At 47.7% G+C, this 23648-nt stretch overlaps 1 protein-coding gene across 3 annotated transcripts; it reads left to right on the forward strand.

Annotated features, from left to right (window-relative positions):
• The first annotated feature begins 1494 nt into the window (after positions 1–1494).
• Positions 1495–22840, forward strand: top3b (DNA topoisomerase III beta). Of its 3 annotated transcripts, none has more exons than XM_056419708.1 (18): positions 1495–1727; positions 6377–6508; positions 6805–6911; positions 6998–7072; positions 7182–7378; positions 8438–8594; positions 9011–9124; positions 9834–9924; positions 10328–10482; positions 12516–12621; positions 12715–12861; positions 12933–13106; positions 15315–15443; positions 17199–17348; positions 17716–17816; positions 18813–19014; positions 21268–21455; positions 22487–22840. In XM_056419708.1, the coding sequence occupies exons 1-18, from the start codon at positions 1658–1660 to the stop codon at positions 22763–22765; spliced, it is 2574 nt and encodes an 857-aa protein (XP_056275683.1). In that variant the 5' UTR covers positions 1495–1657; the 3' UTR covers positions 22766–22840. The 3 variants fall into 3 exon arrangements, with proteins under 3 accessions (XP_056275683.1, XP_056275684.1, XP_056275682.1); XM_056419709.1 differs by having other exon boundaries at positions 1695–1767; XM_056419707.1 differs by lacking the exon at positions 1495–1727 and adding an exon at positions 3001–3349.
• Positions 22841–23648: the final 808 nt, after the last annotated feature.

Raw genomic sequence — 23648 nt, forward strand, 5'->3', positions numbered from 1 at the left:
CAATCTGAACATTTAAGTTCGATTTTACATTTTTTATCCAAATCTCTTGTGAAAACAAACCTTTCCTCATGTGGTTGAACTATTTGTATTTGAAAAGGTTTAACGCAAAAGGTTTCACCCAAAAGGTTTAACCCAGAAGGTCTTGGGTTCACAGCAGTGACGTTCATGAATACATGAATACAACGTTAGATACGTGTAAATAAATGGAAATAAATGTCTAAAACTCTCCTCTGTCCTCTCGCTGGATCTGGTCCTTCATGCTTTACAATCACTACATCAATAATAAGACATCTTAATTAACCATGAACATTATTTTAACGATCTAGTGGCTCTGTAGCACAATGACATTATGTTGGAATGAAAAGCGTTACAAATAAAATACATTATTATTATTATTCTTATTATTATTATTATTAATCATTGGAAGTTAGGACTTGAGGTCCAGGAAGATTCCAGAATGCATTCCTCCATAAACACCTGGCAACTCACAAGGGGAACTCATAATCTAAATGATCATCAGTCTGGAACCTTCATAAATGTAACACCATCCACATGTTGGATACATCTTTTTCAATACGTGGTTTTATCTTAAATTATTTACAATATGTTTTGTAAAGAGTCATTTATGAGCCCCTGTGTGGGCATTGAGTCCCCTCCCCCTCTCTCAGCCTCCAGAGGGGGGCTGGGGCCTCCTCTGCGTCGCTCCATGTCGGGTGCTGCCACCTAGCGGTAGCGATGAAGAAGCGTCAAACACACATCACATCAAACTGTTGGATTGATAATTGATTGATAGGTTCTCATTGTTTCAAGTATAACAATGTATAATCATAAGTACATCTGAAGTTATTAGTATGTAATCAAAACAACGTGTAAGAGAAGATGAAAAATATTGTTATCAACACAGATGTATTCAATGTGTTTATGGACAAACGGATTCATGAATGAATCAATAAAATGAACCATGCTTTCATCATGCATGTATATGTAAAACTACGGCTCACTTATCCATCAATCCATATCCATCCGTACTGTACATGGATGTGGACAGTATGGGAATACACTACATATAGGGGGTATGCATTGTTAAGAGAGTATTAATACAGATATTATCAATAAACTACTAAATCAATATATTTTTTATGGACGTTTTCAATTCAATTCAGTGTTAATAAGTTAGAGAGTAGAGAGGACGTAATCACTATTCAGAATCCATCATGTTAGAGGTGATGGGAAAGAAAAGGATATATAACATGAATGAAATATAAGTGAGTCGGAAGCTATAGGGTGATTAAAGGACAATATTATTATTATTATTTTCCTTTTGTGTGGTTAATTGTCTTTGTTTCGTTGTCGGGTTAGAGAGAGGAGATGTCAGCCCTCCACACCACTGGGTGGCGCCGACGCTCTCTGGAGCTGCGAGTCTACCGCTAAAGCTCACAAAGAAGAAGAAGAAAAAAGAAGCGCGCATGCGTGTTTGTGTGTAAACTGTCATGGCCGCTCTGGTGCTTCTTAGCCGGTTCTGCTAGCAATGTTTTGCTAAAGCGGCGTTAGTTTCTTTGAGGTGGTGGTTCGGTCCGGCGGCGGAAAGGAAGGCGAACGCTCCGCTCTCAGGACGGTTCACGCTCGTGCTCGTGCTCGTGCCCGCGCTTCTTCCGCCATGAGGACGGTGCTGATGGTGGCCGAGAAGCCTTCCTTGGCGCTGTCCATCGCCAAGATCCTCTCCAAAGGTCGGCGGGCATCGCTGTGATGGGTTCTTTACTTTCAGAGGTCCATATGACATCACTTCCCCTTTAAAGAACGTAACATAGTAATGTTTACATTTTACTGAACGGGTTTAACAAGTAATTATACTTCTAAATCTTACTTTCTAAATAACTTTTCCTTGAGGACTCTCCTGCAGACCTTTCGCACAGCCCTTGGCTGAACTCTTGTACTCACTGCTAATTTTAATGCAAGGTATTTTAATTCTACATAATCAATTTCTCTAAAGGAAATACCTTCACTTTTAAGGGTTATTATGATATGTTCATCTTTGTTAATTGCCCTTTTCTTGCCATTTGAGGAGCAATATACTCCTTCCTGTCGTACAATACTGTCCAAATAATGCGTAAGCGGTTCAGTAACACCGCCTGGTCCTCACTGCTTTATACACACCGGTTTGGGTTTGTCAGTAATCAACTAAAGTGGAGACACCTGCAGGAATTGTTAGCATCAACTTCATTACCTTCGCATTGAGAATGCAGAAGGTTATGTTTTGATCGCCGTGTATTTATTAAGGACTTGATGCTTCATCTGAAGACGCACGGGTGTTACGGTTTAACAGGCGACCGTGTTAACTGGCGACTTTAATAATTCAAACTTATATCGTGCTTTTCTGAATGCACAAAGACGCTTAAACTAGACTGAACCGAACGCGTCTGTTGGTGTCGTCGTAGTTACAGACAGCGGTTCAAAATTGGAAGCGAACACGTAGCTTTTACACTATATTACACAATTAAACCAAGCAGGCATTCACGAAGACAGCTGTACGTGTTCTCTATCCGTTGTTACGGTGTTACGGTTTTACAGGCGACCGTGTTAACTGGCGACTTTTCAGCCCGAACGCGTCCGTTGTTATCGCCGTTCGAAAAATATAGGATAGAGAACACGTATAGCTGTCCTCGTGAATGCCTGCTTGGTTTAATTGTGTAATACAGCGTCAAACCCTCTCGTATACATAATAATATACAAAATTAAACAATGTAGCACTATTTTCAACAGCTGTCACGACGACAACAACGGACGCGTTCGGTTCAAAGTCGCCAGTTAACACGGTGGCTTCCTAAACCGTAACACCGGTGTCCTAAGCTTATTCTACATCATCATCAACAGGTAGACAGGTGTGGCTGGGCGTGTTTGAGCCCCTCTTCTTTGGGGTTTATTACTCTTTGAGATGTGGCAGGATAAAGACGACACATACTGGAATGGTGACTTTTTTTTATTATAGCGACTAGAAAACGGCGACAATGAGTCTAAATGGACTATTTCCCAGAAGGCATCATCTTCACGCACGATGTCACAAACACGTTCTCTTGGCGCTCCCCGAGGTTCTCAGTAGACGTTGGCGCCGCCGGGCCTTCAGCTGTGCCTGGAGATGGCACATATACAAGCGATGGTGACCAGCTCAAAGTCCAGGGAGTAGCTGGCCGTGGGGAAGCAGCTGGGGTTCTTCTTGAGCACCGGCATCCTCAGGGACACGGGGATGGTCTCCAGGCCGAAGGTCGTGTCCAGGCCCCGGCAGGAGTGGCCGGTGTGGCAGCTGGCCTCGTGGATGACCTGCGGCACCCGGTTCAGGTCGATGTTCTCCCTGGTGAGAGGCGACGGGCAGGCAGACATTGAGACGTCGCTTTTGACTCCTTCAATTGTATTTCTTCGGTGTGTTGGTGCTTAAACATGAGCCACACGTATAGAACAGAGGGAATTGACAAAAAAAGATACGTATAATGAAACAGCTTAGATTAAATACTGCTGCAGCGGAAGATTCTTTCTTGCAGGATTAATATAGGATCTATCTATTTCTCTAGATCTCTATACATCTATCTACCTATCCTCTCTACCTATATCTACCTATCTATCTATCTCTCTATATATCTACATCTATCTATCTCTCTACTAGAGAGTTAGAGAGAGATAGATAGATAGAGGTAGAGTCTTTACCTGTATCTATCTATCTACCTCTATCTACTCTACCTATATCTACTTATCTATCTCTACCTCTCTCTACCTATCTATATCTCTCTCTATATATCTACATCTATCTATCTCTCTACGAGAGAGTTAGAGAGATAGATAGAGGTAGAGTCTTTACCTGTATCTATCTATCTACCTCTATCTACTCTACCTATATCTACTTATCTATCTCTACCTCTATCTATCTACCTCTCTATATATCTACCTATCTATATCTCTCTCTATATATCTACATCTCTCTATCTCTCTACTAGAGAGTTAGAGATAGATAGATAGAGGTAGAGAGCCTTTACCTGTATCTATCCATCTACCTCTATCTACTTCTCTAACTATATCTACTTCTCTATCTCTACCTCTATCTATCTACCTCTCTACCTATATCTATATATCTCTCTATATATCTACATCTATCTATCTCTCTACTCGAGAGTTAGAGAGAGATAGATAGATAGAGGTAGAGAGCCTTTACCTGTATCTATCCATCTACCTCTATCTACATATCTCTACCTCTATGAGCTTGTCAGGAATCTATAAATTCTTCTGGCTGTGCAACGGTTCACACCCTTCAGAATAGAACCAACACGTCTCCTCCACAACATGTTCCAGTGGCTTCAGCCTGGTGTTGCCGTGGTCCAGGTGCAGGTACTCACACGTAGGTCCAGGTGGCGATGCTGCGCTCGTTGATGCGGCTGGGCAGGTTGACCAGCTGGCTGTAGTAGTCCTGCAGGCTGTAGCTGCAGAAGGCCTGGTCCACGCACTGGTCTCCCAGTGGCATGGCCCCACAGCGCTGGGCGGCCAGCAGGCTCAGCAGCACGAGCCTCAGCAGCTGCAGGAGAGACGCCGCAGCGCGGGAGGCTGAGCGCTCCGTGGCGGAAACACGCTTTGAGAATCGCGCTGCTGCTTTTGTGAATCTTTGTATTTGTGAATCTTTGTATTTGTGAATCTTTGTGTTTGTATTTGTGAATCTTTGTGTTTGTATTTGTGAATCTGTGTGTTTGTCAATCTTTGTGTTTGTATTTGTGAATCTTTGTGTTTGTATTTGTGAATCTTTGTGTTTGTGAATCTGTGTTTGTGAATCTTTGTGTTTGTGAATCTTTGCGTTTGTGAATCTTTGCGTTTGCATTTGTGAATCTTTGTGTTTGTGAATCTTTGTGTTTGTATTTGTGAATCTTTGTGTTTGTGAATCTTTGTGTTTGTATTTGTGAATCTTTGTGTTTGCATTTGTGAATCTTTGTGTTTGTATTTGTGAATCTTTGTATTTGTGAATCTTTGTGTTTGTGAATCTTTGTTTGTATTTGTGAGTCTCTGTGTGCATTTGCAGGTCTTGAAGCTGATCTGACCCCGTATGTTTTTTTAAATGTTGTATTCCCACCTCGACTGCAACTCTAGTTCTTGTATTTAACGCCAGCAGCCGTAGTGATGGTCGGTCCAAACTAAAATATCTCTATTTACTGGACGGATTATAATGAAAGTCATTGTGATGATCCCCCAACGATGTATTCTAATCACTTGTCTGACCTTTCTTCTTCCTATCGCACACAAACTAATCACATTATAATCAAACAGGTTGACTATGAAATTCCTCATTTTTTTACATTGGCTCAATGAGCTGCAGTTGGAGGACGGGAGATTCTGTCCCACATCTCATGTGCTGGGAAGAGACCTCACAGCCACGAATATTAATGGTTCATATTGGTGCGACGGTATTAATTAAGTACAATTGGAAACCCTTTAAAAGTATAACTGTTCTCCTCGTCATGAAGGCGGGTACCTTACCTGTTCCATGGCAGAAGGTCCTGACTGGTGCGATGGAGCGTCTGCTTATTGTCGTGGGGTCGGTGGTGGAGCTCTGGGACCGGCATCTGGACCGGCCTCTCTTTATATGTCCCTGGTCCTTGGGGGTGGGGGGGCATATTGGTCTCTCTGAGTCTCATCATCATCGTTTATGTCCATGTTCCTTCATTAGCATTCAGCCTTGAGAGATTAATTAGTATTCAGTGATGACGTCACCGCGTAGCATTGAGCCAGGTAGCTAACGGAGAGACGGCCATTAGCGCCTCGTGCTCCTCGCCGTGACCTCCTCCCTCACTCATGGTTACGTTGGTGAACGCTTTTGAAAAGTTTGACTAAAAATCCATATTTATATCCTGACACACCAAGAGAATCAACTTTAATCTCACGACATCTTAAATATTGGCTTTATTCTAAACTGTTTTAATTTCAGTGTTTTCCCATCCGGCACAGGATGACAACCACGTCAAATCTCACAAACGACCACAACAGTCATAACATTAAATGTTCTTCTTTATACTATTTGAGAAACAAGTTTAAAAACACTAACTGAGAAGCGACAGGAAGCGATGAGGCCTTGGACTCTCTCATAACTAGAGATGTTCGTTTCTCTGAGGCTCATCGGTTTGTGTCCCTGTTCCTTCAGCAGCCATGAGAGGGGGTACAGTGCCTTGCTCAAGGGCAGTTCAACATGCACTGTGGGCAGAGCGATGTTATCTCTGCTCTTGATCACTTCTTCATTTCGTAAACTTCTTAAATGACGACTGACTGAGCATCTCTCCCCTCTCCTCCCTCCTCTGTCCTCCCTCCTCCCTCTCTCCTCTCTCTCTCCTCTCTCCCCCCCCCCCCCCTCCAGGCTCGTGTACGAGTCGTAAGGGGCTGAACGGGGCGTGCTCTGTTCATGAATACTTGGGGAGCTTCCAGGGCCAGAGTGTTCGCTTCAAGATGACGTCAGTGTGTGGTCACGTGATGAGCCTGGACTTCATCGGTGGGTCAGCATGGAAACACACACACACACACACACACACACACACACACACACGATGAAGAACTTCTGCTTGCTTTGTCTGAAGGAGCTGTTGAAATTGATTGATCCAGAAGCAGTAACACACACATACATATATATATTATATATATATACACACATACAAACACACATACATACACACAAATACAGGTACATATATATATATATGTGTATATGTAAATATACATATGTACAAATACATATGTACATGTGTATATGCGGCCTATGTTTCCTCATGAAGGCTCTTGTTGTCTCAGGCGTGTACAACAACTGGGACAAGGTGGACCCTGCAGAGCTCTTCAGCAAGGCCCCCACGGAGAAGAAGGAGGCCAACCCCAAACTCAACATGGTCAAGTTCCTCCAGGTCAGTGAGGCTGCTGACCAGCAGGGGGCGCTGAAGACACTGGCCCTCAGTGCATTGTGGGTAGTGACGCTCCTCCTGTCCTTCAGGTGGAAGCCAGAGGCTGTGACTACGTGGTGCTGTGGCTGGACTGTGACAAGGAAGGAGAGAACATCTGCTTTGAGGTACTCCAGGTGTTCACGTGGCGTATGGATAACGATGTCAGGGTGTCACATCGACGACATCACCGTTACATAATCATTGGTCTGTATTGTCCTCTTGTGGTCCTCTCAGGTTCTGGATGCCGTCCAGCCCGTGATGAACCAGGGCGGCGCCAGGGACCAGACGGTGTACCGCGCCAAGTTCAGCTCCATCACCGACACCGACATCTGGAACGCCATGGCGTCCCTCGGGGAGCCCAACCGCAACGAGGCGCTGGCGGTGGACGCCCGGCAGGAGCTGGACCTGCGCATCGGCTGCGCCTTCACCCGGTACCGTGCTGCTCGAGTCCATTTAGATAACGCTTTAATGTGGTTCTCAAATGGGGGTACATGAAGGCCCTCTAGGGGCTATATGAAGGCCCTCTAGGGGCTACATGAAGGCCCTCTAGGGGGTACATGAAGGCCCTCTAGGGGGTACATGAAGACCCTCTAGGGGGTACGGGAAGGCCCTCTAGGGGCTACATGAAGACCCTCTAGGGGGTACGGGAAGGCCCTCTAGGGGGTAACTGAAGGCCCTCTAGGGGGTACGGGAAGACCCTCTAGGGGGTACCTGAAGGCCCTCTAAGGGGTACGGGAAGACCCTCTAGGGGCTACGTGAAGGCCCTCTAGGGGGTACGGGAAGGCCCTCTCGGGGGTACCTGAAGGCCCTCTAGGGGGTACATGAAGGCCCTCTCAGGGGTACCTGAAGGCCCTCTCAGGGGTACCTGAAGGCCCTCTAGGGGGTACATGAAGGCCCTCTCAGGGGTACGGGAAGGCCCTCTAGGGGGTACCTGAAGGCCCTCTAGGGGGTACATGAAGGCCCTCTCAGGGGTACGGGAAGGCCCTCTAGGGGGTACATGAAGGCCCTCTAGGGGGTACCTGAAGGCCCTCTCGGGGGTACATGATGGCCCTCTCGGGGGTACCTGAAGGCCCTCTAGGGGGTACATGAAGGCCCTCTAGGGGGTACATGAAGGCCCTCTCGGGGGTACCTGAAGGCCCTCTGGGGTACATGAAGGCCCTCTGGGGTACCTGAAGGCCCTCTAGGGGGTACATGAAGGCCCTCTAGGGGGTACCTGAAGGCCCTCTAGGGGGTACATGAAGGCCCTCTCGGGGGTACCTGAAGGCCCTCTAGGGGGTACATGAAGGCCCTCTAGGGGGTAACTGAAGGCCCTCTCGGGGGTACCTGAAGGCCCTCTCGGGGGTACATGATGGCCCTCTCGGGGGTACATGAAGGCCCTCTAGGGGGTAACTGAAGGCCCTCTCGGGGGTACCTGAAGGCCCTCTAGGGGATTCTTAATTCCGTGCTCCATGAGTTTGATTACCCCCGTCCTTTGCTGGTCTACTACTCAGGTTCCAGACCAAGTACTTCCAGGGTAAGTACGGCAACCTGGACTCGTCCCTGATCTCGTTCGGCCCGTGCCAGACCCCGACGCTGGGCTTCTGTGTGGAGCGCCACGACAAGATCCAGTCCTTCAAACCGGAGACGTACTGGGTCCTGCAGGCCAAGGTAGGCCCCCTGGTTCCATCCCCTTAGAGCACAGGTGTCAAATACGATCACTTTAAAATAAATGAAGAGAATAAAATCCTGTGCTTTTATTTTGAAGGTCATTTTAAGTTAATGTAATAACGTGCATTTGATCTGTGATATAGTAATGTGGGTTATAATAAACATCATTTTAATTAAATGGATTTATTTTAAAATATTAGACGTTTGCATATATATTTTTGTATATATGTACAATATTTTCTTTAAACTAGAATAAATAATAATGCATTTATATTGTTAAATAAATGCATTGACAGTTATTTAACAAGATGTTACAGATGCAACCCTTTGAGGGCAGGCATGATGCTGATGTGATACCCCTGCCTTAGAGAGACGACTCCTTCCTCCTCCTGTTCTGACCGCTGTGTCCTGCTCAGGTGTTCAGAGGGAAGGACAGCCCGCTGACCCTGGACTGGACCCGGGTGAGGGTCTTCGACAGGGACGTGGGCCAGATGTTCGTCAACCTGACCAAGACTTCCAGGGAGGCGAAGGTACGTCAACTAATGATGTATTGTTGTTTAGTTTGTTTTAGAATATGGAAACTAAAGCCTGACTGATGAAACTGGAATGACATCCTTATTTAAGATGTACTGTATTCGTACAGATCCTGTTGGGAGCTGTAGCGTTGTGGAGAAGCTCATAGTTTGTCTGTATTCTTTGCTTTATTTTAAATATTTGTGCTTTTTTTCACATATTTATTTTGATGGGATAGATTTTTGTACCTTTTGCGTGTTTCCTGGATTTCAAATCACAAAATATTAAAGAAACTTAAACTGGAAACAGAACTAACATAAGAGCATTTTGTGGGAGTGCTGATGACATCATCTTAAACGCTGTTCATACGGTTATGGAAAACCCGGGAAAGTCCTGGAATAAAAAAGAAAGGTTATTTCCAGGCCTGGAGAAGTCCTTTAAAAAAAAAATTATCTCAAAAGTTTTATGAAAGTCCTGGAAATTAGTTATATTCGTATGTTCATTTACGCAGTCTGATTAAAAGAATAAACATTTATACAAATGTTAATTCTTTTAATCAAACTATTTTCTCTCATGCACTTTACTCGTGTATATACACCGAGATTTCACAATATGTTTGGTCATGGAAATTATGTTGAAGGTCATGGAAAGGTCATGGAAAGGTCCTGTAATCCCATTGGTCAACGTGTGTGTGACCCCTGTGTCACGCGGTGTGTCTTCATGCAGGTGGAGTCTGTGAGTAAGAAGGAGAAGGCCAAGCAGAGGCCTCAGGCCCTGAACACCGTGGAGATGCTGAGGGTGGGCAGCTCCTCCTTAGGTATGTTCACATCAACGCGACTATGAGTTCTGCTCCAGGTCATGAAGAGGGAACGGTGGTGGCTGGGGCGTGGTTAGGCTCAGCTGTGGAGGGGATTGGGGCAATGGTTCAGGGAAGTTCCCTGAACCACGGGAATATCTGGGATCTTTTTAATGTGCGTATGCATGTACTTATTTAGAAAACAGTGAAATGTCTGCAACTTCCAGATCCCGAGGTGATGTCATCAAATAGCTTGTGTTTAAACATTTTTTAATGAGCATATCCTTTCAACCGGGAATAATTTTTGTTTTATGAATGAGGGCAATCATGTTTCTGTCCATAACTGGAGGCTCGGACTCCCATCCTACTTTTTAAGACTCTATGAAACTGTCGAGAACCCCTTGTGGTCTTTGTGATGTCTCAGGCATGGGTCCCCAGCACACCATGCAGATTGCGGAGCGCCTGTACATCCAGGGCTACATCAGCTACCCGCGGACTGAAACTACCCACTACCCAGAGAACTTTGACCTGAAGGGGACCCTGAAGCTTCAGGCCAGCAACCCCATGTGGGCAGAGGAGGTGAGACCACTGTGGGACCAGGTCTTAGTCCTGACCAGGGGGCATCCGACCCAGCCAGGCCCGATGGAGCCGATGAGACGTGGAGTCACAAGGACTCTGGAGAGGAAGCAGAGTTAGTAATGTGTGCTGGAGAGATGAACATTCATCCATAAGGAGAGAGGAGAGAGGTGCTCAGTGTATCCTAAACGTCCATAAGGAGAGAGGAGAGAGGAGCTCAGTGTATCCTAAGCGTCCATAAGGAGAGAGGAGAGGAGAGAGGAGCTCAGTGTATCCTAAGCATCCATAAGGAGAGAGGAGAGGAGCTCAGTGTATCCTAAACATCCATAAGGAGAGAGGAGAGGAGAGAGGAGCTCAGTGTATCCTAAACGTCCATAAGGAGAGAGGAGAGGAGAGGAGCTCAGTGTATCCTAAGCGTCCATAAGGAGAGAGGAGAGGAGAGAGGAGCTCAGTGTATCCTAAGCGTCCATAAGGAGAGAGGAGAGAGGAGCTCAGTGTATCCTAAACGTCCATAAGGAGAGAGGAGAGGAGAGAGGAGCTCAGTGTATCCTAAGCGTCCATAAGGAGAGAGGAGAGAGAGAGGAGCTCAGTGTATCCTAAACATCCATAAGGAGAGAGGAGAGAGGAGCTCAGTGTATCCTAAGCGTCCATAAGGAGAGAGGAGAGAGGAGCTCAGTGTATCCTAAACGTCCATAAGGAGAGAGGAGAGGAGAGAGGAGCTCAGTGTATCCTAAGCGTCCATAAGGAGAGAGGAGAGGAGAGAGGAGCTCAGTGTATCCTAAGCGTCCATAAGGAGAGAGGAGAGAGGAGCTCAGTGTATCCTAAACGTCCATAAGGAGAGAGGAGAGGAGAGAGGAGCTCAGTGTATCCTAAACGTCCATAAGGAGAGAGGAGAGAGGAGCTCAGTGTATCCTAAACGTCCATAAGGAGAGAGGAGAGGAGAGGAGCTCAGTGTATCCTAAGCGTCCATAAGGAGAGAGGAGAGAGGAGCTCAGTGTATCCTAAGCGTCCATAAGGAGACAGGAGAGGAGAGAGGAGCTCAGTGTATCCTAAACATCCATAAGGAGAGAGGAGAGGAGAGAGGAGCTCAGTGTATCCTAAACGTCCATAAGGAGAGAGGAGAGGAGAGAGGAGCTCAGTGTATCCTAAGCGTCCATAAGGAGAGAGGAGAGGAGAGGAGCTCAGTGTATCCTAAACATCCATAAGGAGAGAGGAGAAGAGAGAGGAGCTCAGTGTATCCTAAACGTCCATAAGGAGAGAGGAGAGGAGAGAGGAGCTCAGTGTATCCTAAACATCCATAAGGAGAGAGGAGAGGAGCTCAGTGTATCCTAAGCGTCCATAAGGAGAGAGGAGAGAGGAGCTCAGTGTATCCTAAACGTCCATAAGGAGACAGGAGAGGAGAGAGGAGCTCAGTGTATCCTAAACATCCATAAGGAGAGAGGAGAGGAGAGAGGAGCTCAGTGTATCCTAAACGTCCATAAGGAGAGAGGAGAGAGGAGCTCAGTGTATCCTAAGCGTCCATAAGGAGAGAGGAGAGAGGAGCTCAGTGTATCCTAAGCGTCCATAAGGAGAGAGGAGAGAGGAGCTCAGTGTATCCTAAATGTCCATAAGGAGAGAGGAGCTCAGTGTATCCTAAGCGTCCATAAGGAGAGAGGAGAGGAGAGAGGAGCTCAGTGTATCCTAAGCGTCCATAAGGAGAGAGGAGAGGAGAGAGGAGCTCAGTGTATCCTAAGCGTCCATAAGGAGAGAGGAGGAGAGAGGAGCTCAGTGTATCCTAAGCGTCCATAAGGAGAGAGGAGAGGAGAGAGGAGCTCAGTGTATCCTAAGCGTCCCCCTCAGCCTCTCAGCCTCTAGCAGCATCTCTAGGTCTCTCCAGGTGAACCTGGTTCAGGTCTCACTATCAGACCATCAAGAGGAAAGTCTACATGAGGGGGCGGAGTCTCCAGGACTGAAGGTCTGAAAGCGTTATGCCCTGGTGCCTTCAAGGCCCGTGGTGCATTGTGGGTGAACATGAATGTCTACCCCTCCTCCCTCAGGTGAAGGCTCTGCTTTCGACTGGTTTAAACCGGCCCAGGAAAGGAGCCGACGTCGGGGACCATCCGCCCATCACTCCCATGCGTGCCGCCTCCGAAGGGGAGCTGGGTGAGTCACATGACTACATGATGCATCATGGATGAAACGGACCCTTCGCTGTGACCCCCCTGACCCCGGTTCTTCCTCCTCGGCTCTCCACAGGAAGTGAAGGCTGGCGGCTGTACGAATACATCACGCGGCACTTCATTGCCACCGTCAGTGAGGACTGCAAATACCTGCAGACCACCATCGACTTCACCATCGGCAAAGAGGCCTTCTCGTGTAGCGGCAAGACCTTGATCTCGCCAGGTGGGGACCTCCACCTGCTGCAGCTGGGTTCCACACACCAGGAGTTTACAGGTGTCTCCCTGTGTTCCCAGGCTTCACGGTGGTGATGCCGTGGCAGGCCATCCCTCTGGAGGAGGCCATGCCCGTCTGTGAGCGCGGAGACACGTTCACGGTGGACGAGATCAAGCTGGTGGAGAAGCAGACCAGCCCCCCGGACTACCTGACGGAGGCGGAGCTCATCACCCTCATGGAGAAACACGGCATTGGTACGAGTTCTGGGGGGGGGGGGGGAGCGGGAGGAGGTCTACAGCAGTCTGTACAGAAAGCATCCATGAACATAATATGGTCCTACAAGCTCTCTAGTGGGGGGACATGGTACTACAAGCTCTCTAGTGGGGTAATATGGTACTACAAGCTCTCTAGTGGGGTAATATGGTACTACAAGCTCTCTAGTGGACTAACATGGTACTACAAGCTCTCTAGTGGAGTAACATGGTACTACAAGCTCTCTAGTGGGGTAATGTGGTACTACAAGCTCTCTAGTGGGGTAATATGGTACTACAAGCTCTCTAGTGGGGTAATGTGGTACTACAAGCTCTCTAGTGGGGTAACATGGTACTACAAGCTCTCTAGTGGGGTAATATGGTACTACAAGCTCTCTAGTGGGGTAACATGGTACTACAAGCTCTCTAGTGGAGTAATATGGTACTACAAGCTCTCTAGTGGGGTAACATGGTACTACAAGCTCTCTAGTGGGGTAACATGGTACTACAAGCTCTAGTGGAGTAATATGGTACTACAAGCTCTCTAGTGGGGTAATATGGTACTACAAGCTCTCTAGTGGGGTAACATGGTACTACAAGCTCTCTAGTGGGGTAACATGGTACTACAAGCCCTCTAGTGGGGTAATATGGTACTACAAGCTCTCTAGTGGGGTAACATGGTACTACAAGCTCTAGTGGGGTAATGTGGTACTACAGGCTCTCTAGTGGGGTAATATGGAACTACAAGCTCTCTAGTGGGGTAATATGGTACTACAAGCTCTAGTGGGGTAATGTGGTACCACAAGCCTCTAGTGGGTAATATGGTACCACAAGCCCTCTAGTGGGGTAATATGGTACTACAAGCCTCTAGTGGGGTAAGATGGTACTACAAGTCCTCTAGTAGGGTAACATGGTACTACAAGCTCTCTAGTGGGGTAATATGGTACTACAAGCCCTCTAGTGGGGTAATATGGTCCTACAAGCTCTCTAGTGGGGTAATATGGTACTACAAGCTCTCTAGTGGGTAATATGGTACTACAAGCCCTCTAGTGGGGTAATATGGTACTACAAGCTCTCTAGTGGGGTAATATGGTACTACAAGCCCTCTAGTAGGGTAACATGGTACTACAAGCTCTCTAGTGGGGTAATATGGTACTACAAGCCCTCTAGTGGGGTAATATGGTCCTACAAGCTCTCTAGTGGGGTAATATGGTACTACAAGCTCTCTAGTGGGTAATATGGTACTACAAGCCCTCTAGTGGGGTAATATGGTCCTACAAGCTCTCTAGTGGGGTAATATGGTACTACAAGCCCTCTAGTCGGGTAATATGGTCCTACAAGCTCTCTAGTGGGGTAATATGGTACTACAAGCCCTCTAGTGGGGTAATATGGTCCTACAAGCTCTCTAGTGGGGTAATATTGTACTACAAGCTCTCTAGTGGGGTAATATGGTACTACAAGCTCTCTAGTGGGGTAATATGGGACTACAAGCTCTCTAGTGGGTAATATGGTACTACAAGCTTTCTAGTGGGGTAACATGGTACTACAAGCTCTCTAGTGGGGTAACATGGGACTACAAGCTCTCTAGTGGTGTAACATGGTACTACAAGCTCTCTAGTGGGGTAACATGGTACTACAAGCTCTCTAGTGGGGTAACATGGTACTACAAGCTCTCTAGTGGGGTAATATGGTACTACAGGCTCTCTAGTGGGGTAATATGGTACTACAAGCCCTCTAGTTGGGTAATATGGTACTATGAGCTCTCTAGTGGGGTAACATGGTACTACAAGCTATCTAGTGGGGTAATATGGTACTACAAGCTCTCTAGTGGGGTAATATGGTACTACAAGCCCTCTAGTGGGGTAACATGGTACTACAAGCTCTCTAGTGGGGTAACATGGTACTACAAGCTCTCTAGTGGGGTAACATGGTACTACAAGCTCTCTAGTGGGGTAACATGGTACTACAAGCTCTCTAGTGGGGTAATATGGTACTACAAGCTCTCTAGTGGGGTAATATGGTACTACAAGCTCTCTAGTGGGGTAATATGGTACTACAAGCTCTCTAGTGGGGTAATGTGGTACTACAAGCTCCTTAAGATACGATGGTGGATCACCAATCAAGGCTTTGTAATATTTGCAAATCGATACAAGTTAATACCCAGCTCTCGTGTCCTCTGTCCTTAATGTCCTTAATGTCCTCCGTCCTCAGGTACAGACGCCAGCATCCCGGTCCACATCAACAACATCTGCCAGAGGAACTATGTGACCGTGGAGAATGGACGCAAGTTGAAGCCAACCAACCTGGGCGTGGTCCTGGTGCACGGTTACTACAAGACAGGTCATTAGACTATTAGTATTATTATTATTATTATTATTATTATTAATGATTGTCCTGGTTACTACAAGACAGGTCATTAGACTATAATTATTAATGAATGAATGCATATTCTCTGACACGTATATGGGATTTAAAGAACAGAATCATCTTTGATCGCTAGGTTAACTGTATGTGTGTATATAAATATACATATATATATTTATATATATATATATATACATATATATATTTATATATATCTATATATTTTTATTTATATAGATAAACATTTATATTATTTATATAAATATAATATATTTATAAATGTATATATCTATATATAAAAATTAGGGCTGTGAAACGATTAAAAATTTTAATCGGATTAATCACAGGTTTTTGTGGATTAATCATGATTAATCACATATTACCGATATTCTCAGTATATTTTGTGAGAACATAGAGATTTATGACAAAAGACGGATATATACATTTATACATTCTTCTATACAATGGTGCTGCAACTCAGCAGTTATTTAGCAGTTTTCTTCCATATGGAACATTAATACATCTTCATCCTAAACAGAATGTTTAACCCTCCTGTTACCTTTCGGGTCCATTTGACCCCATTCAATGTTTAATGTCGGTGTTCTTTGGGGTCAATTTGACCCCAGGCTGTTTTTCACTGTGTCAAACATATAAGAAATATCAACTTTTTCATTTATTTAAAGGGCTATTTAGGTAGTCAACAAACAAACATAAAGTACCTCACACTTAAACTTGGGAACCAATATTAATTCTAATAATTTTCTGGAGGTTTTAATTGCTGCGGTCAAATTGACCCCGAGGGTAAAATATGTTAGTAAATGTAAAGGTAACAGGAGGGTTAAACAGAGCATTTTTCTCTTGTTTGTCAACCATTAACTCCACCATGATACAATCTAAAGGCCTCTAGTCTTCCTCTAGCAGCTGCTGAGGCAAACTGACTGTGTGGGTTTTCTTCATGAACTGGGCCGTGATGAAAGGGACGGCGGGGACACCGCTGCAAAGCTGAAACCTCACCGGCCCGGACAGGTGGACAGATTGACAAGTGACTTTTGTTTTGCTCGGTCGATGCGCCAGCACGGAGCTCTGTGGCGCGAGACGGAGATCGATAAGTGTTAACGCAACGCGAAGAGACAGAAATGACATGCTGCTGTGGAGATACGATCAACAACAGACGTTTTGTTTAATAAAAGAACAAAGACGTGCTCTAGAGAACATGTCAGGGGGCGGGCCAATCTCTTTCATGTCATGCGATCTACCGACACTACGCCGCGATCGACTGGCAGGTCGCGATCGACGTGTTGAGACCCTGATCTACAGGAAGTAAGAGTCGTCACAAGGTTTCCGGAGGTGAACCTGCGGAAGGATCATTACCGATGAACAGACCGTCTGCATGAGAGCGGACAGAGTTCAGATTGAAGTGGTGTATTGGAAGCTCATTTTGCAAGTGACTTTTTTCGTCCCGTCGACCAACAACAGACGGATTGGAAGCTCATTCTGCGCATGCGTTAAATGCGTTACAAAAAAAAAACTAGTTAAACCTGTAATTGAATTAACTGAGTTAACGCGTTATTTTTCACAGCACTAATATATATATATATATAAACGCAAATATATATATATATTTATATATATATATACATATATATTTGCACCTTTTCGGAGTAAGATCAGCCGTGTGATTGGCTGCGTGTCCACCTGTCATTGAGGCTAGCCGTGTGATTGGCTCTTCAGACGCGGAGCTGGTGCTCCCCACCATCCGCAGCGCGGTGGAGAAGCAGCTCACCCTCATCTCTCTGGGGAAGGCCAACTTCCAGCAGGTGCTGCAGCACACGCTGGACATCTTCAAGAGGAAGTTCCACTACTTCGTGGACTCCATCCCCAGTAAGTCCACCGCACCCAGCCTTAGTAATCCGTAACCATGACAACGTGCCGGACGTGTGCTCACAGAGGGCTGCACGCATCACGTGAATCTGCAACTACAGCCTCCATTGAAAGATTTAACTTCTAGATTGGGGAGAATTTCATTTGCTGCTTTTCTTTGTCTCAGATTAAGATATTTGTGGCAAAATGTTTGGTCATGGAAATTTGGTTTAAAGTCCTGTAAACCCATTGGCCGCCATGTGGATGAACCCTGCCACTACATATAACTGATCTCCAGATAAAATACCCAGCATGCTTAGGAATGGATTCTTAATTACTATCCAAAGGACCTTTTTTCCAAAGTATAAGAACTGCTGTGCGTCTCCAGGCATGGACGAGCTGATGGAAGTCTCCTTCTCCCCCATCGCGGCCTCGGGGAAGCCGATGTCTCGCTGTGGCAAGTGTCACCGCTTCATGAAGTACATCCAGGTCGGTCCACACTCATCACCTACAGCAACTTCTATTTTCTTGGGAGTTGTTCCTGACCCGATGTGAGGTCAAAGGTCAGGGAGGTCGTATGTGTCCAGATTGTAACGCCCTCTGAGGATGATGCGTAATTTGTGTCTGACATGAGGATGTGAACGACACCCTGTGTCTCAATGACCTCTCCAAATGAAGCTTACTGGATTTGACATTTAAAAAGTGCAGCAACCCTTTATCGAGCGAGGAACCATATATGGTCATTTCGTTGATGTTGATTTTCTACCAAATAAACAATATATATTTTTTAATCAGTATTGTTATGTCCTCCAATAGCACTGTAGTGTTGACATTTAGAATGTCAAAGTATTTCAATGAGTGCCCTATAAAGGGTTAACGTCACAAGCAATAAGAAAGTAAAAATACCTCCAAAAAGCTGCTGAAGCTAAACCGACCATCTTCACTTCCACGTGGCGATAAATGTCTTCATCGTTGAGCCGTGCTGCACACGTCACTTCCTGTTGTGCTCTGGCCTTCTACGCTGAGCTTTAAAAGCTTCATTAGCATTTCAGACGGGAGCGCCTTGAAAAGCATGAATGAATCATGAGGATGTAGGCGACGTGATGGTCGTGACTGAGTGGTCTGTAGCGATGGAAACCACGAGGGAGGCCATCGGGGCGATGAGGTCGCTTCATGTGAGGATGAACATTTAGTTTCGGGTTCATTAAAAACCTGGAAAAGTCCTGGAATTAAAAAAAAGGTTATTTCCAGGCCTGGAAAGGTCCTAAAAAAAACTTTTATGGATTTTGTATTTTTTAATTCATGAAAATGTTATATTCATAAATGTTCATTCACGCAGAGTTTTTACATAATGAATATGCTTTTAAAAGAAAGACGCTCTCAATACAAGCCGTCATATACGCTGTTGGTGAACACACCTTGACTGAGAAGTTCGGTGGCCATAGCAACGGTGTCTTAACCCCACCCCCCCCCCCCCCCACCCAGACCAAGCCCAGCCGGCTGCACTGCTCCCACTGTGACGAGACGTACAGCCTCCCCCAGAACGGAGCCATCAAGCTGTACAAGGAGCTGCGCTGCCCGCTGGACGACTTCGAGCTGCTGCTGTGGACGTCGGGGCCGCGGGGCAAGAGCTACCCGCTGTGCCCGTACTGCTTCAGCAACACGCCCTTCAGGGACATGAAGAAAGGTACGCAGGTCCATCCATCCATCCATCCATTCTCATCCGCTTATTCCGGGGTCGGGTCGCGGGGGCAGCAGACCCAGCAGGTTGACCCAGACTTCCCTCTCGCCCGCGACACTTTCCAGCTCATTCTGGGGGATCCCGAGGCGTTCCCAGGCCAGCCGGGAGATATAATCTCTCCAGCGTGTCCTGGGTCTTCCCCGGGTCTCCTCCCAGTAGGACGTGCCTGGAAAACCTCTAACGGGAGGCGTCCAGGAGGCGTCCGAATCAGATGCCCGAACCACCTCAGCTGACTCCTTTCGATGCGAAGGAGCAGCGGCTCGACTCCAAGCTCCCTCCTGATGTCCGAGCTCCTTACCCGATCTCTAAGGCTGAGCCCGGCCACCCTACGGAGGAAACTCATTTTGGCCGCTTGTATTCGCGACCTCGTTCTTTCGGTCACTACCCAAAGTTCGTGACCATAGGTGAGGATTGGAGCGTAGACCGACCAGTAAATTGAAAGCTTCGCCTTTCGGCTCAGCTCTCTCTTCACCAAGACAGACCGGTACAGCGCCTGTTTTACTGCTGCAGCTGCACCGATCCGCCTGTCGATCTCCCGCTCCATCTTACCCTCACTCGTGAACAAGACCCCGAGATACTTGAACTCCTTCGCTTGGGGCAGGCACTCTGTCCCCACCTGGAGGGAGCAATCTACCGGTTTCCGGCACAGCACCACGGCCTCAGATTTGGCGGTGCTGACTCTCATCCCTGCTGCTTCACACTCGGCAGCAAAACGCCCCAGTGAGTGCCGGAGGTCATGGTCTGAGGATGCTAACAGGACCACATCATCTGCAAACAGAAGAGAGGCGATCCCAAGACCCCCAAACCTGACCTGCTCCACCCCCAGGCTGCGCCTAGATATCCTGTCCATGAAAATCACAAACAGGACCGGTGATAAAGGGCAGCCCTGGCGGAGACCAACACCCACCGGGAACGTGTCTGACTTACTGCCGAGGATGCGGACACAGCTCCTACTGCAGGGTACAAAGACCGGATAGCCCGTAGCAACGGGTCCGGACCCCATACCCCCGCAGCACCCCCCACAACAATTCCCGAGGGACCCGGTCGAAAGCCTTCTCCAAGTCCACAAAACACATGAAGACTGGTTGGGCAAACTCCCAGGACGCCTCGAGGACCCTTGCGAGGGTGAAGAGCTGGTCCACAGTTCCACGACCGGGACGGAATCCGCACTGCTGGTCTTGAATCCGAGGTTCGACCAGCGGTCGGAGCCTCCTTTCCAGTACCCTGGCATAAACTTTCCCAGGGAGAATGAGAAGTGTGATTCCACGATAGTTCGAGCACACTCTCCGTCCCCCTTTTTGAAAATGGGAACCACCACCCCGGTCTGCCAGTCCAAGGGCGCTGTTCCTGACCCCCACGCGACATTGAAGAGGCGTGTCAGCCAAGACAGCCCAACAATGTCCAGCGCCTTCAGCATCTCAGGGCGGATCTCATCCACCCCCGGCGCCACCAAGGAGCTTTTTAACAACCTTAGCGGCCTCTGCCAGGGATATTGGTGCGACCCCCCCCCAAGTCTACAGGCACTGCCCCCTCTAGAGGGGACATGTTGGCCGGATTTAGGAGTTCCTCAAAGTATTCTTTCCACCGTCCGACGATGTCCCCTGTCCGGGTCAGCAGCTCCCCCCCCCACGCTGAAAACAGCCTGGGGTAGACCCTGCTTTCCCTTCCTGAGCCGTCGGACGGTTTGCCAGAACCTCTTTGAGGCCGACCGAAAGTCCTTCTCCATGGCCTCCCCGAACTCCTCCCATGCCCGAGTTTTTGCTTCCGCGACCACCGCAGCTGCAGCCCTTCTGGCCTGGTCATCAGGACTAACTCACGACGTCCACCTGGAGACCCTCTGAGAGCTCCAACGAGCTGCCAGAGCTGAGGAAAAGCCCCGGATTCATAAAGTTATACGATAAAGTATTTCATGAAAGAACGAGGATCACAAAGCGTGGCATCACGTTTCTACAAATGCAACGTCTCTCAAATATCCCACGGTGTTCAAACGCACCACGTCACCGGGCTTCAGCCTCTCACGTAGACCTTCACATTTCCCAGCATGCTATTGGCTAACCGCGACGCTACGCCCGCGAGCATCACACACAGCCCTTCACAATAAGACGGGCTTCAAAATAAAATGTCTGCTTCCAGTTAAAAATGCATGTGTGTTCATGTGTGTATGTGTGTGTGTGTGTGTGTGTGTGTGTGTGTTCCTAGGCATGGGCTGCCATGAGTGCACCCACCCGTCCTGCCAGCACGCGCTCAACGCGCTGGGCATCGGGCAGTGTGTGGAGTGTGAGGGGGGGGTTCTGGTGCTGGACCCCACGTCTGGACCCAAGTGGAAGATGGCGTGTAACAAGTGCAACGTGGTGGTTCACTTCTTTGAGCACGCTCACCGGGTTCAGGTGAGGAGCAGCTGATGTCATTATGAGGCCAGGGCACACAGCAGTATATATATATATTTATATATATATATATGTGTGTGTGTGTGTATATACACGCACAACTTCTCTGTGGCTCGGAGCCAAATCTATTGGTTCAGACTGAAAACTCTCTCTGTTTCTCCCTTCTTCCTCTCTCTCTCCCCCCCCTCTCTCTCGCCCTATATCTCCCCTCCTCCTTTCTTCCTCTCTCTCCCTCTTCTCTCTCTCCTCCTCTCTCTCTCTCTCTCTGTGTCTCTCTCTCTCCTGGAGCCTCTGTCTCTCTCTCCTCCCCCCCTCTCTCTCTCTGTGTCTCTCTCTCTCTCTCTCTCTGTGTCTCTCTCCATCTCTCTCTCACTCTCCTCTGTGTCTCTCTCTCCCTCCCTCCTCTCTCTCTGTGTCTCTCTCTGTGTGTCTCTCTCCCCCCCCTCTCTCCCCCTCTCTCTCGGTCTCTCTCTCTCTGTGTCTCTCCCCCCTCTTCCCTCTCTCTCCCTCTCTCTCTCTCTCTCTCTCTCTCTCTCCTCCCTCCCCCTCTCTGTCTCTCTCTCTCTCCCCTCTCTCTCCCTCTCTCTCTCTCTCTGTGTCTCTCTCCTCTCTCTCTGTGTCTCTCTCCCTCTTCTCTCTCTCTCCCTCCCCTCTCTCTCTCTCTCCCTCCCCTCCCCCTCTCTTTCTCCCTCTCCCTCCTTCCCTCTCCCTCCTCCCCCTCTCTCCCTCTCTCTCTGTCTCTCTCTCTCTCTCTCTCTCTCTGTGTCTCTCTCTCCCTCTTCCTCTCTCTCTCCCTCCCCCTCTCTCTCTCTCTCCCTCCCCCTCTCTCCTCCCCCTCTCTCTCTCTCTGTGTGTCTGTCTGTCTCTCCTCCTCTCTCTCTCTGTGTCTCTCCCCTCTTCCTCTCTCTCTCCCCCTCTCTCTCTCTCTCTGTGTCTCTCTCTCCCTCCCCCTCTCTCTCTCTCTCTCTCTGTGTCTCTCTCTCCCTCCCCCTCTCTCTCTCCCTCCTCCCCTCTCCCCCCCCCCCCCCCAGGTGTCCCAGGACAGCTGTGATGCGTGCGACGCCTCTCTGGTGGCGGTGGACTTCAATAAGACTCGCTCTCCTCTCCCGGCGGGCGAGACGCAGCACACGGGTTGCGTGTTCTGCGACCCCGTGTTCCAGGACCTGGTGGAGCTCAAGCACGCCACCATGTACCGGGGAGGGGGCGCCAGGCGGGGGGGGCGGGGCCGGGGGCGGGGCCGAGGACGCCGGGGGGGCAACATCAAAAAACCTAAAGACAAGATGGCCGCCTTGGCAGCTTACTTTGTGTAGTGTGTGTGTGTGTGTGTGTGTGAGGAGGCTCTGAGGCCTTCAGGTGCTGTTGCAATAAATGATTCTCTCAATGTCTTCAGACTCAGTAACTTGAGGACGTTCACATCGACCATCAGTCAGCATGTTGACATGCAGCGTACAGTCGACCAATGAGGTCATCAGACCGCTCTTTAGTCACAACATACAACACGACATACAACACGACATACAACACGACATACAACACAACATACAACACGACATACAACACGACATACAACACGACAACAACATACAACACGACATACAACACAACATACAACACGACATACAACACAACATACAACACGACATACAACATACAACACGACATACAACACAACTCATAGGGGTAGGGCCCCTTAGGAACATCTTTATAGGGGTAGGACCCCTTAGGAACCGCTACAGCTCTTATTTTTGTTAGGAAGTATTACAATTTGTACTCTCCATTTTCCAACTGCCATTTTTCAATATAATGTGTCATTGTTTCTCATAAGTAGAGCTTTAACAATATTACATAACTAGTCAGTAATATGACATTCACTGGGTCCAGTTTCTCAAACGTGAGGATGTCAGTCTGTTCTTTAAATAAATATGTTTTAGGGTTTTGGACTCATGGTCAAATCAAATAAGACTTTTAAATTCTGTCTCCTGGATCTCTGGTAAACTATGTGAACTCTTCTGACATTTAATTCACAAATCAGAAAAGAATGCATCCCTAATCCTAACGTTCACGTCCTGCCTTCATGGCCCGATGATGACGTCATCCTCCAGGTAAAGAGGAGCATGGCCCTTTAAATCTCCAGAGCAGGGGGCGCGCCGCGCGTCACCGCACCGGAAGAGTGCTGTGTCCTGCGCCACCACG

This window comes from Pseudoliparis swirei, chromosome 7, assembly GCF_029220125.1.
Source record: "Pseudoliparis swirei isolate HS2019 ecotype Mariana Trench chromosome 7, NWPU_hadal_v1, whole genome shotgun sequence".
Lineage (NCBI taxonomy): Eukaryota > Metazoa > Chordata > Actinopteri > Perciformes > Liparidae > Pseudoliparis > Pseudoliparis swirei.

What these genes read in the sequence shown, in the direction of transcription:
- top3b (XM_056419707.1), top strand. Translation starts at nt 3,016, where the DNA reads ATGGACTATTTCCCAGAAGGCATCATCTTCACGCACGATGTCACAAAC. An exon ending in ATCGGCTGCGCCTTCACCCG is followed by an intron (nt 7,379 to 8,437) that starts GTACCGTGCTGC and finishes TCTACTACTCAG; the next exon opens with GTTCCAGACCAAGTACTTCC. An exon ending in AGACTTCCAGGGAGGCGAAG is followed by an intron (nt 9,125 to 9,833) that starts GTACGTCAACTA and finishes GTCTTCATGCAG; the next exon opens with GTGGAGTCTGTGAGTAAGAA.